This window comes from Equus caballus, chromosome 16 (genome assembly GCF_041296265.1).
Source record: "Equus caballus isolate H_3958 breed thoroughbred chromosome 16, TB-T2T, whole genome shotgun sequence".
NCBI lineage: Eukaryota > Metazoa > Chordata > Mammalia > Perissodactyla > Equidae > Equus > Equus caballus.
This window is the reverse complement of record NC_091699.1, coordinates 98,469,541-98,484,678: the sequence shown is the minus strand read 5'-3', so window position 1 is coordinate 98,484,678 and position 15,138 is coordinate 98,469,541. Positions and strand designations below refer to the sequence as shown.

The 15,138-nt window shown below is 46.3% G+C and overlaps 1 protein-coding gene across 39 annotated transcripts in view; it reads left to right on the top strand.

Annotated features, from left to right (window-relative positions):
• PLCH1 (phospholipase C eta 1) overlaps nt 1-15,138 on the top strand; it is a 208,936-nt gene that overhangs the window by 116,118 nt on the left and 77,680 nt on the right. For 38 of the 39 annotated variants that reach the window (XM_023621163.2, XM_070239200.1, XM_070239183.1 and 35 more), the window contains 2 exons: nt 4,085-4,214; nt 7,479-7,649. In XM_023621163.2, coding sequence (XP_023476931.2) covers nt 4,085-4,214; nt 7,479-7,649 — 301 coding nt within the window. Of the gene's footprint in view, nt 1-4,084; nt 4,215-7,478; nt 7,650-11,119; nt 11,179-15,138 lie in introns of those variants that run through there. The other variant, XM_070239190.1, reaches the window with a different exon arrangement.

Below are 15,138 nucleotides of genomic sequence, written 5' to 3'. Positions count from 1 at the left end.
TTCTTTAAGAGCTAAGGAAAACTGCCTGGGAACCTCCCAGGAGATCCCTCTCCTCGCTGGCCAGAGTGCTGTGCAGGCCCTTACTGCACTGGCCAGGTCAGGAATAGTTGATGAGCGTCGCGGACTGTGATCTCAGGACCCTGGTGTGCCCTGAAAACTAAGGTCTCCAGAGTCTTTGTTTGTGTGGGTTTCAGCTATTGATATTTGTCATAGAAGAAATTAAATGAGAATTTAAAAAATATTTGTTGACTCATTAAAAATTACAGGTTAATGTAACTATTTTTTAATGCAAAGCAAATTAGTGAGAAGAGCAGTATTGCTTTTCTCTTTTGCAACATCTGTCTTAGTAAAATGCGTGGATTCTCGTGTCTGCTCTGCATTCGATCTGTTGAGATATGTCGTTGTAGTTGAAATGCACGAAGAAAGTCTCGTCTCACACAGGTAGAGAGTTGGAGAAGGGGGTTCTGGGGCCCCTTGGACAACAGTTTGAGGATGGCTGTACTCCGGCCAGTCAAGACTCTTCTGCTGCCTCCAGTTCCCAGGCTCCACGACAGCTCGTGGTTCTTAGATACCTGAGCAAAGCCAGGGTTCCTCAGCAAGGAAGAAGGGAAGGCAGTGGCCGTGGGAGGACATCAGTGCCAGAAGTTGCTATCCTCAACCGGCCAACTAGGGCAAATTCACAATATTCCAGGGCTGTTAGCCTCTTACATAAATTTCTCTTCTATCCTTGAAGTGGTAGACAGTGAGGGAAATGGGCGTATGTTGTCTCCTTTATAAGATTTTACTAATTAGATGAGAGAGACATGCTCATTGCAGGAAGCCAGAGAGAACGGAGCCGCACAAAGAGAGTGAGCATCTTTCCCCCGTCCATCAGTTTCACACCATCCCCCCAAGTTCTGATGTGGACAGCTCGATGCACAGCCACACACACTTTTCTCTCGCTCGTTTTTGAAGTGGCTTGTTTGTTTTTTATTGTTGAGTTTTAGGAGTTCTCTGTATTCTGGATATGAATCCCTTATCAGATACTGCCTGGGGTCCAGCCCCAGTTCTGCTGTGTTCTGTGTAACTTTGGGTCTGTCACTTAAACTCTCTTGCTTCTGGGTCTTATCTGTGACACAGTGATGATGTTAATTGCCTACCTACCTTCAGGTGAGTTGATATCCACAAAGTGCTTAGAATGCTGTCCAGCACATACTAGACACTTTATAAATAATAACTACTGTTGTTATTGCCAAAGAGAAGTGGGATCCGGCAAGTCTTTTGCTCTCCTGTGCAGCTAGATTAAAGTCTGAAATCTCAGTGGCCCCAGCCTACAAAGGTGGCGGTGCTGGCACCTTGCCTCAGCCTTTTTCTCCACCCGACCATTCTCCTCCAGGATTCCCTCACGTTGTCTCTTGACCCCAGGAGGGAAATTGTAACCTCTGGATACTTTAGCGGTCCCTTGTAGATGCTGCAAACTGGAGCCTTTCACCTTCCCCACAGGTCAGGGGCCCTGCAGTCTGCAGCCTGTGGGACGAGTCAGGCCCACAGCCTGTTATTGTATGGGCTCCTGAGCTAAAGATGGGTTTTCAGTGGTTGAAAAAAATCAGAAGAGGAACATTTTGTGATACGTGAAAGTTATATGAAGTTCAGATTTCAGTGTCCATAAATAATTAATTGGAAAATGGCCATGCCGTATGTTTACGAGTTGTCTGCGGCTGTTTTCGCACTACACTAGTAGAAGTGAGTAGTTGCAGTTGAGACCAAATGGCCTGCAAAACCCTTTACTATTTACTCTCAGGCCCTTTTCAGAAAAAGTTTGCCCACCCTGCACAAAAAATACTGTTCAGTGCTTTGTATTTTTCTATAATTTCTTGATAAAAAATACTAGGCTGTGACTTTTCATTCAGTTTTTACTCTCAATTTTTCTTTGCAGAATGACGGTTTCTGTCTTAAACTTATCACGTGTCTGGCTGTGAACCATTAATTCAGGGCTTTCTGGGCACTTGCTCTTCAATTGTGAAGAACAGCCTTAGGCTATCAGCGTGCATTTCCTTGCAGCTGTGCCGTAAGCCTCGTGTGCTGTTCCCACAGAGAATCGTCGTCCTTTCATGGAGTCTTAGAGGTGGAAGGGACTGCAAGGTCATCTGGCTGTGCCCACTGACATTATGGATGGAGAAATGGAAGCTCTGAGCAGTCACACAGTGACTTGCTGTCCCAGGGCCAGGCCAGCACACAAGCAGACCTGGCACCTGTCTCTTGGCCTGATCATACCTCTGCTTCTTCCTCCAGTCCCCTCTCCCCTAAACCAGTCGCCGAGGCCACTGGTGTGTTGCCATTGCAGGCGTTGCAGACACAGCCCTGCCCACTAGGGCTTCTTCCTGCAGGAGACTCAGGCGGAGGGTCTGCTTGTCAGTGCTGCTTCTCTGGAGAAGCCCCTGAGAGGCTTTGGTGAAGAAGTGTAGAATAAAAGGACAAAATACTGCCACCACTGGACTCATGTCATCACCTCTTTGAATTCTGGGAACAGTTTGTGGGGCCAGAGCAGCATCCACCGTGGAAAGAGGTGGAGCTCATGGGCGGGGCTGTGTGTCCAGGACACAGGAAAACCCGATCAGGTTCTTACTGGGAGTGGCCGTGTGTTCACTCCCTCAAGTCTTCAGTCCCTCTCCCCAGCCCTGGGTCACTCTCAGCTTCCGGGTGTTGTGTAATGAGGTTCTGCCTGAGCCCCATGAGGAGACACTGAACTTGGAAGAACAGGGCTCGTTATTTTCAAATGTTATAAAGAGAACAAAATGTGAAGAAGGTGTTTACAGTCTGAAAATCGCCTCTGGTCAACTTTAGAAGAAATAACTTTCACCTCCTGGTATTTTTACTTGCTAAGGGACAGTCTCCCACCATTGTAATTTTATTCCCCTGAGAAATGTAAATGTGCTCTGTTACCCCTGGGAGGTTACTTAATATTTTGACTTAAAATGAAAATCTCTGCCCTATGTTGCCTGGTGGTGAGCAGATACCACCCATCCACCCTGCCGGCTGAACACACCCACTCTCCTGCAGGCGGGTTTTGAACCTGTGCTTTTCCCTAACTTTGATTCTCTGCTTTCCTTCCATCACGTGCATTCTCTTCCTCTTTGTTAGCCTTCGAGTTTTGAAGCTCAGTTTGGTTTTCCAAGTATACACCCAATTAGTGCCTTCTGTAATTTGCTCCCAACAACTATGAATCATACATTTTTAAAAAGTCCTCTGCTAAATGTTAACTCATCTATTTGTTATGGTTTATTCTGCTTCCTCACTATGTAAAACAACTCAAGACTCATCCTGCTGAGCATCTTTTAAAATCTCAACTCGCATGATGTAAATCCTTTTTATCTAAACGCAGCTTCATGTCCCCGGTCACCTGGTGCCAGACCTGAGCTTTGATATCAGGCTCATACTTCATCTTCCTGTCCTTCCCTTAGAGTTTGTGCCTATCAGGCTGGAGCCATCAAAGTTAATAACAGGAAGAGGAACAGCCTAGAGACGGACGGCCTTCTGTGAGGGGCCAGGAGAGTTGCACCAGTTGCAGGAGGCCTGGGGCGGACACCTGGTTCTCTTAGCACCCTTACCAGATTTTTCCCTCTCTCAGTCTTCTACCCTCATCTGAACAGTGAGGAGATGGTCTGGATGGTTCAAATGAACTGCATGGTCTAAGTTGCTAAATGTAGGAGTGGGACTGAGAAAGGGCGTTGAGGTCTTGCAGCATGGGGTATGGTGAAGGTAGGAAGATGCTAGATGAAAAAGGGGAAGATAAGGCCTGACTGTGGTGTGTTTGGGGCTTCATCACATTGTAGAGAGTCCTGAGCAGGGCGCATAAGAATGCATGAGTTAAAGAGGCTCTCAGAGCCCTGTGCTTTGCCCTTGCTGCACAGTGAAGGGACCACCTCCCCTGCCCCCTCCTCTGCCCCTTCGGCGTCACTGTCAGTGGCTCACCAGAGCCTGGGCTTTGCAGCCTCCTCAAGAACGTCTCTCGAGTTCACTATTCAAGATGAATGTCCTTGTGCCTGTTCTGTGCGAGCAGTTTTTATTTTGATGAAAACAAGTGTTTTTCTTGACCTTTGTGCACGTGGCTGAAGCACACCTTCGAGGAAGCTGATAAGAATGGTGATGGCTTGTTGAATATTGAGGAGACACACCAGTTGATGCATAAGCTCAACGTCAACCTGCCCCGAAGAAAAGTCAGACAGATGTTTCAGGTATGTTTCTGCCATCACTTGGCCTCATGTGAAACACACAATGGAGGTTATTGAGGTACTTAGATATTTTATGGCTATTTTGTTTTGTTGGAAGCTCGTATTCCCTGCTCTGTATTGTCTTATTTCTCTTTGATAAGAGAGGCATTTTATTTCATCAAGGAAAAAACTTCCTAAATTGAACATGCACCCACAATTTCACTTCTAAAATGCTTTTTTGTTGCTGTTGCTGTTTTCAGAGTCATTGTAAGCACTTGACCTGACCCTTAAATAATGGAGTCCGTGGGATCAGGTACTGTGGAGGGGATCATAGTGTCTGATCTGCCCACCTTGCAGGCTGTGTGAAGATCAGGATGGAGACTAAGTAACATGGAAAGCCCCACTGTTGAGTCCTCAAGCCTGTTGTGTTTCAGAGGAGTGAGTTAGAGATGGAGAATCCAGGAGGCACAGGAGCGCCTGTCACTGCTGCCATCAGGCGAGCTCCCCAGGAGCACGCTCAGCTGCTTATTGGTGAGAGGAGGTGCCCCTAGCCCACTGGAAAGTCCTCGAGCAAAGTCCTTGGACCCAGACTTACTGTGTGGCCTCCACAGTAATTGTACTCAGTCCTCAGTCTCAGGGGTGAAAGTGAGTTCTGTTGAGTTTGAGTTGGTGCAAAAGCGAAATTAGAGTTTTAGTAATCACTAGGATATTAATTTGGGAAAGGCTTTTACCTGGAGCTAAGTCACAGGCATAATCGATGTTTTGCAGTGATTTTCTGTTCTCTGTGACTAGGTAGGTGATGTTCTGTACGTGTGAAAATAAGCATGGGGTGATGTTTTATGATGTTTAATGTTTTGTGCTCCCTTTGTTTTCTAACCACTTGTTTTTGGAGGTTCTTAGAGGTTCTAAGGGCAGGAAGAACATGAGGGGTGAGATGCAACCATGATGGAAGATGGAGGCTGGCCTGGTTCTGTGACCTCTACAGTGGTCCTGTCCTTGGGGAGCTCTTGGCTGAGAGGGTTTGCCTTGTGGGGATTGGTTCTGTTGCACTGGAGAGCGGCAGGAGAGGAAGGACAGAAGAGGAGAGAATGAGATCTGCTGTAGAAGCACCCTGGAGAGGGGGTGGGGCCTGTGAGGGGACATGAGTTGTCACAGAGTGAACTGCCTTTAACCTGGAGAGAGGTTTGCCGTGTCCGGCGCTCCTGGGACATCTCCCTTTTGCCCCATGTGAGCTCCAGTGCCCCATCTGCAGCTTTCCACACCAGGTCTTCTTTACACTAGAGCGGTGGCTGCTGATTAAATCAGAGAGGCCAAGCTTGAAGAGGAGGGCAAAGTCCATACCTACAAAAGGGATGCATTTTGGGGTGCTTCCCGGAAGTAAGAGAAGGAAGTGACATAGATACTGGACTATTTTTACTTCTAGGTTTTTTTCCTTTCGGGCGCCTTTTATCTCTAATGCACCAAGCATTTTAGAGGGAAAATCAGGAAAGGCTTCTGTCAAATGTCTCATGAGAGCGAAGTAAATCCTGTAGACAGGTTTTAAGAAAACACTAAGGGTCATTTTATGGCTTCAGATTTGGAGTTGGATGGAGCCAGGCGTGACTGGGTGGCGGCTGTGCCCGCATCTGTAGGGCGTTTCCACTGCCAGCTTCTCGTGAGCAGGGTCAGACGTGCTCGTGGAGGGAGCCACAGGACCGAGGGTCTTCCTGACATTTCAGGACTCTTTCTTTTGTTCCCTCTCTTTTGACCAAATTGCTGGTAAAGACGTAAAGCCTCCCTGGGACTTTCTTTGCCTTTTTGCTGCAGTGCCAGATTCAGCTGATTTTTTTTAAAGGAATCTTTTAAGGTGTGGGTAGCTTGCTTTAGATGCTATTGTCTTAACCTCAGAGGTTTACTGTTCCTAATTGTCAGGCATTTACAGGAAAGTCTTGGAATATGTTTCGTCTCTGTATCCAGGGTTAGGTTTCTGAAACAAAGCTTTGGCAGAAACATGAGCATTAGACCCCGTGTCTTAGGATGCCAAGACCCTGCAACCAGGAGCTCACACACTGGAAGTGCTGATTCTGTAGACCAGTCTGCCTCTGCCTTTAAAATGACAGCCGGCTCCAGCCCTCAGCCTCACAGAGAAACCGTGTGGTTAAGTGTTGGTTGGAGTGGTTGCTCATCATTGACTCAAGGTTAGCAGAGTTTTAAAAAATACGTATTTTTATGAGCACTTTGACTTCCAAAACTGTGTCTAAAACCACACAACAGCTGAGTCTGCTCACAAAATCCATACACTTCCGGATGCCCTTTGTCCTGTCAGTTTTGTCCACTGACAGCTGTGTTCACGTGGAATAAGGAAGAGCAGGTAAACGGACTGGCTGCTCGTTATGCATCCCTCACAGTTTGTGGTTTTATGACAGATTCAGCCAATCAGAAGTAAGATACAGGGCATGTGTCTCACTCAGTAATCCCTGAAACAAGTAATTCCAACCAGAAATCAGTCCAGAGGGATTTCCAGCCCTCTGTAGAGGGAGAGCAGGGGGACCGGTGATGCTGACAGCTGAGAGAGCATGAGCCCCTGACGCTGAGTGGAGAGAGGCTCTGCTATGATTGCAGGTCACCTTTGATTGAGTTAGTTCACAAGCTGGTGCGAGACTGGTGTTTTAGTCATGCATTATGTGTAGCGTTTCTCTGTTGTTCTTGGATAGTCTTGTCCGAGATTTCTCTTTTTCATTAGTTTCTTCAAAAGATCAGCTTTTGGTTTCATTGCTCACCTCTGATGTTATATCTATTTTCTATTTCCTTGCTTTTTGCTTTTGTTTATAGTTTATTTCCTTCTATTTTCTTTAGCTTAGCTTTCTTTTAGCTTTTTGAATTCAATTATTAGCTTATTTGCTTTTGATCTGCCTTGCTTTCTAATAAATTTAAACTTCAGGTTTCCTTCTAATGACTGTATTCCCTTTCTCACACACGTTTAACCTGGAGAGCATGTGTTCACCTCTGTGTGTCATTTCCTATTTAGAAATGTATCATGCTGTTTCCAGGTTTTTTTAAAGCTTTCTTTGTTAATTTATAAATTTACCGTGATCAGAGAAATTGGTTTTTATAAGGTTGGTTCTTTATAATTTGTTGAAACCTTTTGTGGACTAATAGATAGTCGGTTTTTAAGTTGATCCTGTGCCTGAGGCTAGTGGTGGTTCACCATCTGTGGGTGCGTGATGCCTGGTTATGGTGAGTGTCGTCTCCAGGGCTCGGTTTCCTGCTTCGACTCTCACTGCCTCCTTCTCTCCGCGCCTCTTTCAGGAAGCTGATACAGATGAGAATCAGGGGACCCTGACATTTGAAGAATTCTGTGTTTTTTACAAAATGATGTCGTTGAGACGGGACCTTTACCTGCTGCTCTTGAGCTACAGTGACAAGAAGGATCACCTGACAGCGGAAGAGCTGGCTCAGTTTCTCAAGGTGGAGCAGAAGGTATCAGACTATTGAGCGTTTCCTTAAAAATAGGCATGAGAGGCACACAGGCTTCCCTTGGGGTGGATGTGGGGACACTTTAAATTTAGGGGAGAGGGGTCAACATCACAATTCCACAGAAACCTGTCTGTGAGTTATTTAGAATGTGTTTACAGCAGCTTTTATGACGGAGTGATAAATTGAACACTTACACATTTTTTTGCTTTAAATATGTTGAGTATGGCTGTGCATATTTTTCCACAAAGAAATGAATGTGAACCATGTGTTTCATTTTAGATATAATGGTAATGTTTTCTTTATAATAATAATATAGCTATTTTTAAACTATGACATAAGTTTTAACTAGCAAAATAGTAATTCATTGATAATTCTGATAGGAAATTGGCATTTGATCATGAGAAGGTTAAGTAAGTCGTGATTAGCAAAGGGAATCCCTAAATATATTTGAAATAAGACTTTCTTTATTTTGAGGAAGATTAGCCCTGAGCTAACACCTGCTGCCAATCCTCCTCTTTTTGCTGAGGAAGATAGGCCCTGAGCTAACATTTGTGCCCATCTTCCTCTATTTTGTGTGGGATGCTGCCACAGCATGGCTTGATAAGTGGTGCTAGGTCCACGCCTGGGATCCCATTCAGCGAACCCCAGGCCGCCAAAGTGGAACATGCGAACTTAACCGCTGTGCCACCGGGCTGGCCCCTGAAATAAGACTTTAATTTTAATACTACGTAGGCTGAATTGTGGTCAACAAGGCTGGTCTTGTCCTGCTGCTTTTTTTATATTGCCTTAAACTCTGTTCGTTTCTCACTAGAGTAGAAGCATAAATGAATGTTTGGTTTTTTTTCTAGCTTTATTGAGGTATACTTGACAAATAAAAATTGTATGTTTTAAGGTTTGCAGCGTGAGGTTCTAATATACATGCACATTGTGAAATGCTTACGATGGTCAAGCTAATTACCACCTCTCAGCTCGAACAGTTACAGTTTGTTTTCTGGGGTGAGAACTACTGAGATGGACTCTCAGCGGGTTTCGGCATATAATCCAGTATTACCCTTAGATCCCAGAACCTACTCATCCCACGTAACTGAACCTTCTGCCCTCTGACACGTGGTCATCCCTCCCCGTCCCTGCAGTGACCTTCTGCTCTCTCTTTTATGGTTTTCACTTTTTTAGGTTCCAGTGTAAGTGAGATGGTGCGGTTTTTGTCTTTCTGTGTCTGATTTCACTTAGTATGATTTCCTCTCAGTTTAGCCACGTGGTCGCCAATGGCAGGAACAATTGAATCAGTCATTCCCATGTAGTGGAACCTCTCTGAAAAGCCCTGACTTGTGGGGCCTGGAGAGCTTCTGGGTGTTGAGCACAGGGACGTGCTGGGAATGGTGTGCCCAAGAGCAGGGAGCTCCAGCCTCTGTGCCCTTCCCCGGGCATGTCCACGCATTGTTCCTGAGTCTACTTCATAATAACTGGTAACTTAAGTAAAGCCCTTTTCTGAGCTCGGTGAGTCGTTCTGGTGAATTATGGGAGCTGACAAAGACTCTCCTTGACTGGCCTCCAGGCAGGCTCTTCTGAGCCCTGTTTTGACTGGGCCCTGTTCTTGGGCCTCATCCTCAAGGGTCCAGTTGTATCAGGAATCCTGCTAAGTCTCTTTCACCAGAACCTGCTTCCTCAATCTCTGTTAAGCTTCCTCACCTTCCACCCTCCGCAGCTGGTGTCTGATCACTGGCCTGCCTTCAGCAAGAATCTTGTTAGACCAGTGTGGCCAGAACCCCTCACCTGATGTTTCCTCCACTGACCCCCACCCTGCACATTGCTATAGATCCCATTTGTCCATCCTGTGTTCAGAACTGGACCAGTTCTATACTGAGTTCTCTCTTCCCCTCTTGCAATAGTTACTAATTAAAATCTATTTTTACTGCTTTAACTACTGTCCAGTTCTTTTTTCCTTGACAGAATCCCCAGATTTGTAGTAGGCCAGGCAGAAATGAGGTAGCCTGGCACCCCATTTGTGGCTGACATCTGACATGGGGTGGTCTGTGGGACTGAGCCTTCCACTTGTGGGGTCTGAGCTGACTCTAGGTGGTCAGCATCAGAGCAGAATTGAACTGTTGGACACCCAGTTAGTGTCACAGAACGTGAGATCTGGTTGGTGTCAGAAAAAAGACACTAGACCTGGAAATATTTGCTTTACCTCATTATCACAACCTGTACATTCTAGGAATAACAGATTGAGATTTTATGAATTTTGTAGTTGCTTTCTTGAGAGTTAAGCTAGATAGTGTAGTAAAATGTTTTGTCAAATTAGTTATTTTAGTTAGTTTGATAATTTGGCGAAGGCAGAGATTGTCCAGTAGCTGCACAGTCAGCTATTAGACAGCAGAGAATAGGAACAGGGTGACTGAGGAAACTTTTTGCCCAGAGAGATCCTTTCTACATTTCTGCTCTTCTGCCTATTTCTCCATTCTTGCCTGGAGAACTCTTCATGGCCTAGTGGAAAGAACACCAGATGAGGAGCCCGGAAGACCTACGTTCTTCACTGGGTGAGAATCTTCGTGGAGTGTTGGTTTCCTGGCTTGCAGCTTGCAGCAAGGGAGCGGATGCTGCCTTTCCTGTCTCACAGTGTCAGGTTGGAGACTGATTGCGGTGGTGCATGTGAAAGCCTTTTGATGAGATATTCAGAAGCACAGCAATGTGAGAAATTAAAGTGTTTGAAGCTCTTGACTTCCAGTTCATCTGGGCTGGTGGAGGTAACCCGATCCATTTGGATGGCAGCCGCGCGTGTTGCTTGCTAAGGGCGCACGCTCTTCCCTCCTTTTGGTTACACTGACATTCAGCCAGTAAATTTTAGTTGGGAAAACAGAAGAAGCCAGTGTGCTGTGATGCCTGCTCCTGGCAGATGACTACCTGTACCCAGTTTAATTTCCTAGATCAGCTTGGAGCTACATGTGGCATAACTTGAAGAAGTTTAAAACAATCATGATACATCAAGAAGCATAAATTACGAAGGAACATATTCATGTCTTCAAACTTTGAGTTTACATGTGGTCCAGTTTATCAAACAGCATAAAATTAATATCAAGTACAAACTAGGAAAATATTTGCAACATACAAAGAGGGAAATACTGAATTTCCTTAAAAGGAAAATGCTCTTATAGACTATGGAGGAAAAAATGAATACCCAATAGAAAAATAGGCAAAACACTTGAAATACATAAAAAACTCATAAGTCAATAAATCTATTAAAAATGTTCACCCTTCATTAGTAATTTAAAACTATGAAATAAAACCAAGAGACCATTTTTAAACCATCAAATTAGTAAAGGTTAAAAAAAAGCTACTGCCAAACACGGTGTCCATCTCTTATATTTCTGGTGGAGTTGTGGAATGGTGCGATCTTTCTATAGAACAATTTTATTATTTGTCAAATTTTAGGTAACTTATAACACTTTGACCAATTCATTTTATTTCTAGTAATTCACCCTAAGGAAATAATGAAGCATGCACAGCAAAAAGAAGTTATGACACCGAGCCTGAAGTGAGTTCGCTCACCTGTTGCGCAGCAAGCCAATCTTTGACACTGGGTGTGGTGGAAGAAAGTAGGAATTTTATTTTTGCACAGTGCTGAGCAAGGAGAGAGGGCAGCTAACGCTGAAATCCCAAACTCCCCGAAAAGCTAAAAGGAAGGGTTTTTATTTGGGGTTTTAGATAGGGGAGGGGGAGCATACGGCCTTGCTGGTCGGAGCTTTCCCACCAGCCTGTCTTTGGCCTTGAGACTACTTGCAGAGAGGAGGAAGCCTGTGATCTTGCTGGTCAGCAGCTTTCCCACCAGCCTGTATCTTTTTGTGAAGAGGAGATAATCCAGGTGCTTGTCCTTGACAGTATCTGTCTCCATGGAGGATAGTGGATTCTGGAGCCAGGAAGCCAGAGAGTAAGCAGGGAATGAGTGCTTTGATGTTAACCCCATATATGCTGGGTTTAATGTGGGGAAACTGATATCAGGGTCTGTATCAATAATGTTCTGAATTTCATCATTCTTTAAAATAGAGAAAAATTAGACATGATCTAAATGTGCAGCAAGAGAGTCATTAGTCCAGAGTTTTGTGGATTTTCAGTTTTGAAACAAGATTTTCTCAATGGAACAAATCTGAGGCCGTTTGATGTTCCATGTGGCAGTGATTCGCTCGTCTCTGATGGCATGAGACGGGTGTAGACACCAGAGTCTTCAACTTCTAAGGATTTACTCAGTTGTGAAGTGAAATACCCCTGCTGGCCACATCCACTCTCAAGGACACTCTGAAATCAGGTACTGGCCCATGGGTCAGATCTTCCTTTCAGAGAAGCTCTCTGAAAACTGAGTTTATGCCTCTGACATGTCCCGCTACTGTTTGATTAGTACTTTCATCCCTAGAACGTAGATGTCTAAGGGAAATTTGCGCTGTCCTTTACATCCACGAAGAAGTGCCAGTTAAGCGGGGAGCCAGTGGCCGCGGTGTCACCTCCGCCGCTGCCTTGCGTCCCCTGATGAGGACCACCGATCTCACTCCTCTGCAGCTGCCAAGCACTAGGGCTGGTTGAGTTTTCTGTTATTTGCCCTGTGGTTGTGCAGACAGAGTCCCCCGTCTCTGCCAGAGACCCGCTGGTTTCTCAGCCCCGGGCGAGGCACTCTGTGTTCAGTCCTTTTCAGAGCCCTGGGTCCGAGGGGTGGTCTGAGGTTGTCCCTGCCCCTTGACAGCCTTCCTAGCGAGTCCCCACCCACCTCGGATTCGTGCGCTTCTCCTGGCTCGAGGTGAGAGGAGGAGGCAGGAGCCTGGAAGCCCCGACAGTCTGGAAAGCCACCTGCTGGCTGAGCCAAGGATGCGGGGAGAGCCGCTTGCAGTTTGCATGGCGCCTCCACCGGGCGTGTGCAGGGGCGTCCATGCAGGGTGGTGGTCCGGGATGAGAGGGGGGCATCCATGCAGGGGGTCGGGGGCGGGGCGTGGCGGGTGCCTCCCACCCTGCCCGGACCTCCTCGCGGGTGTGATCCTTGGCATCCGTCCCGCATCTCCCGGGGGCTTCGCCGGCGCCATTTGCGTCTCCAGTCTCCTGCTGAAATGTCTCCCCAGTTCTTCTGATCCAACGCGGACGCCCCGGCCAGTACCTTCACTTCTCTCGCTGAGCCCAGCATGGTTTGGTGACAGTTGTGGCTCATTCTAATCTTCGCTCTCCTGTGAGAAATGATTATAAACTCTTTTTTGCTTGAAACTACCCCTTTCTGGTGCTAGTGCGCCTCTATCTTTTTTATGTTAGCATTTTCCTCATCATAAGGCATCACTTTAAGAGCCTTTCCTGAGCTTGTTTCATTTTTCTTAATTATTCACAATTAAGGCAGTTGAGAGACTGTTCAGAGTGATTACATCTTATAATAATGTTTCTCCCTTGAATATAGTTCCCAAATGACATTTCCTGTGAAATAGTCATATATCTAAATGCTTTGAAATTTGTGGTTTAACTTTGGGGTGGGCTGAGGTGGCCATTTTGGGGAGATAGTTATTGTGGTTGTCTTCCTCTGTTGAAAACCAAATGACCATTCATTTAGAGCTGTTTTCCCACTCCCTCCTGAAGTTACCCAGAAATACAGTAAAAAGACTTTTCCCTCTGTGTAAAACCACAAGGACAAAGAGAACAGGAGAGGAGGCAGCAATGACCAAGTCCTGAAACTTGTCTGATGTGAAGGAGCCTCGCAGGGCTGAGCCCGAGTCCGCAAGAAGCCGCCGAGGAGAACCCCATGCAGCTCAGAAATTGATCACACAATCCTCGCCGAAGCAGGGAAGGAGGAGGGTTCGGGACCGCGAGCATCCACGGGCTGGAGGGGGGACCGGGGCCCAGCAACTAGTGGAGCCTGGGTCCCGTCCCCGTAATGGAAGCGGTGGGCAGTTTGTAAAGGGGTCCCTACATGCGTATCCTTTTGCAATGTGGCTTTGCCTCTCCTCCCATCAAGAAGTGGGGTCTATTTTCCCGCCGGTTAGATCTGGGCTGGCCCTCTGACTTGGTTTGACTAACGGATGGTGGCAGGAATGATGTTCCTCTTGCCTGGTGGGAACTGTGAGACTGTCACCAGGAAGCCAGGCTGGTTGCTTTGAGGACGAGAGACCACACAGAGAAAGAGGCCCAGCTGCCCTGCCGCAGATGTGGGGGAGGCCAGAGGGAGCTCGGGCTGTGGCAGGTAACACAATGGCGGCAGGGACTGGAATAGCCCAGGTAGCAGCAGCATAAGTGTCCAGCCGGACCCAGGCCCACTAACCCTCCCGCATGGTCGTGTTCAAAGAAGTTGCTTTAAGCCTCTCAGTTTTAGGTGGTTTGTTTCACGGAAATAGGTAATGAATACAAGGATTTAGGGAACACCTCTGTTGGCAGGCGTCTTCCAACACTCAGTGCCCAGGTTTATCCCTCCATGTAGGAATTGGAAAGATTTCCTTGGGGGAATATGATAAGCTATAGCGGTTGAAAGGGGGTCCCAACTCCTAGGACCTGTGAAAGTGAATCTATTTGGAAATAGTATTTGCAGGTATCATTAAGGATGCCGAGATGAGATAGTCCTCAATTTAGGGAGGGCCCTAAATCCAGTGATGAGTATTCTTACGAGAGACAGCAAGAAGACACAGACAGAGAAGAAGAAGGCTGAGTGAAGACGGAGGCAGGGACTGTCCCCGTGGAACCCAGCCAAGGGGCACCCAGGGTGCCAGCAGCCCCAAAGCTGGGAGAGGGCCATGGAACAGATTCTCCCTCGGGGTCCCCAGAGGGAGCCCACCCCGCCCACACCCTGACGGGGACGTCTGGCCTCCAGGTCCGTGGAGAGGACATTTCTGTTGTTTCAAGCCACCAAGTTCCTGGTCATCTGTTACAGCAGCCACGGGGGTGTAGCACACTAAGCCAAGGAAAGAACCCTGAAACATTGACGTCAGTCCTCGGACTAAGAAGACAGTCCAGCTGGAGTATTCTGCAGTGGAGCCCAGCAGTCGGTAAGCTCTGCCCAGGAATATGGAGCTTCCAACCAGTTTTTATTGCCTTGATTTTAAGTATGCTTTTAAATAGCCAGTTTTAAAAATGGATTTTGAGTAGCCAAGGCTTACTACATGTTTGAGGAAATCTTCTACCACAAAAAAACAGAAACCAAGGCAAACAATTAGAATAAAGAAACTTGAAGGAAATAGAGGCAATACAGAGAGAAGAAAATTTTAAAAATTGACATTAATATCATCAGAGTGGTAAAAAAATGTAACCATGAAGCAAGAGCAGAGTGTTCTGAGAAGAGAAGTTCAGAGGAAGAAAGAGCAGAGAACTTAACTCGAAAGACGGCTTAGAAAGTACAGTTGAGCAAATTGTCCAGACAGTAGAACAAACAACAAAAAGATGGAAAATAGAAAAGATAAGGAAATTAGTAGATTATTGCAGAAGGTCCACTATCTGAATAATAGGAGTTGCAGAAAAAATAGGAAAAAATAGAAGGGAAGAAATT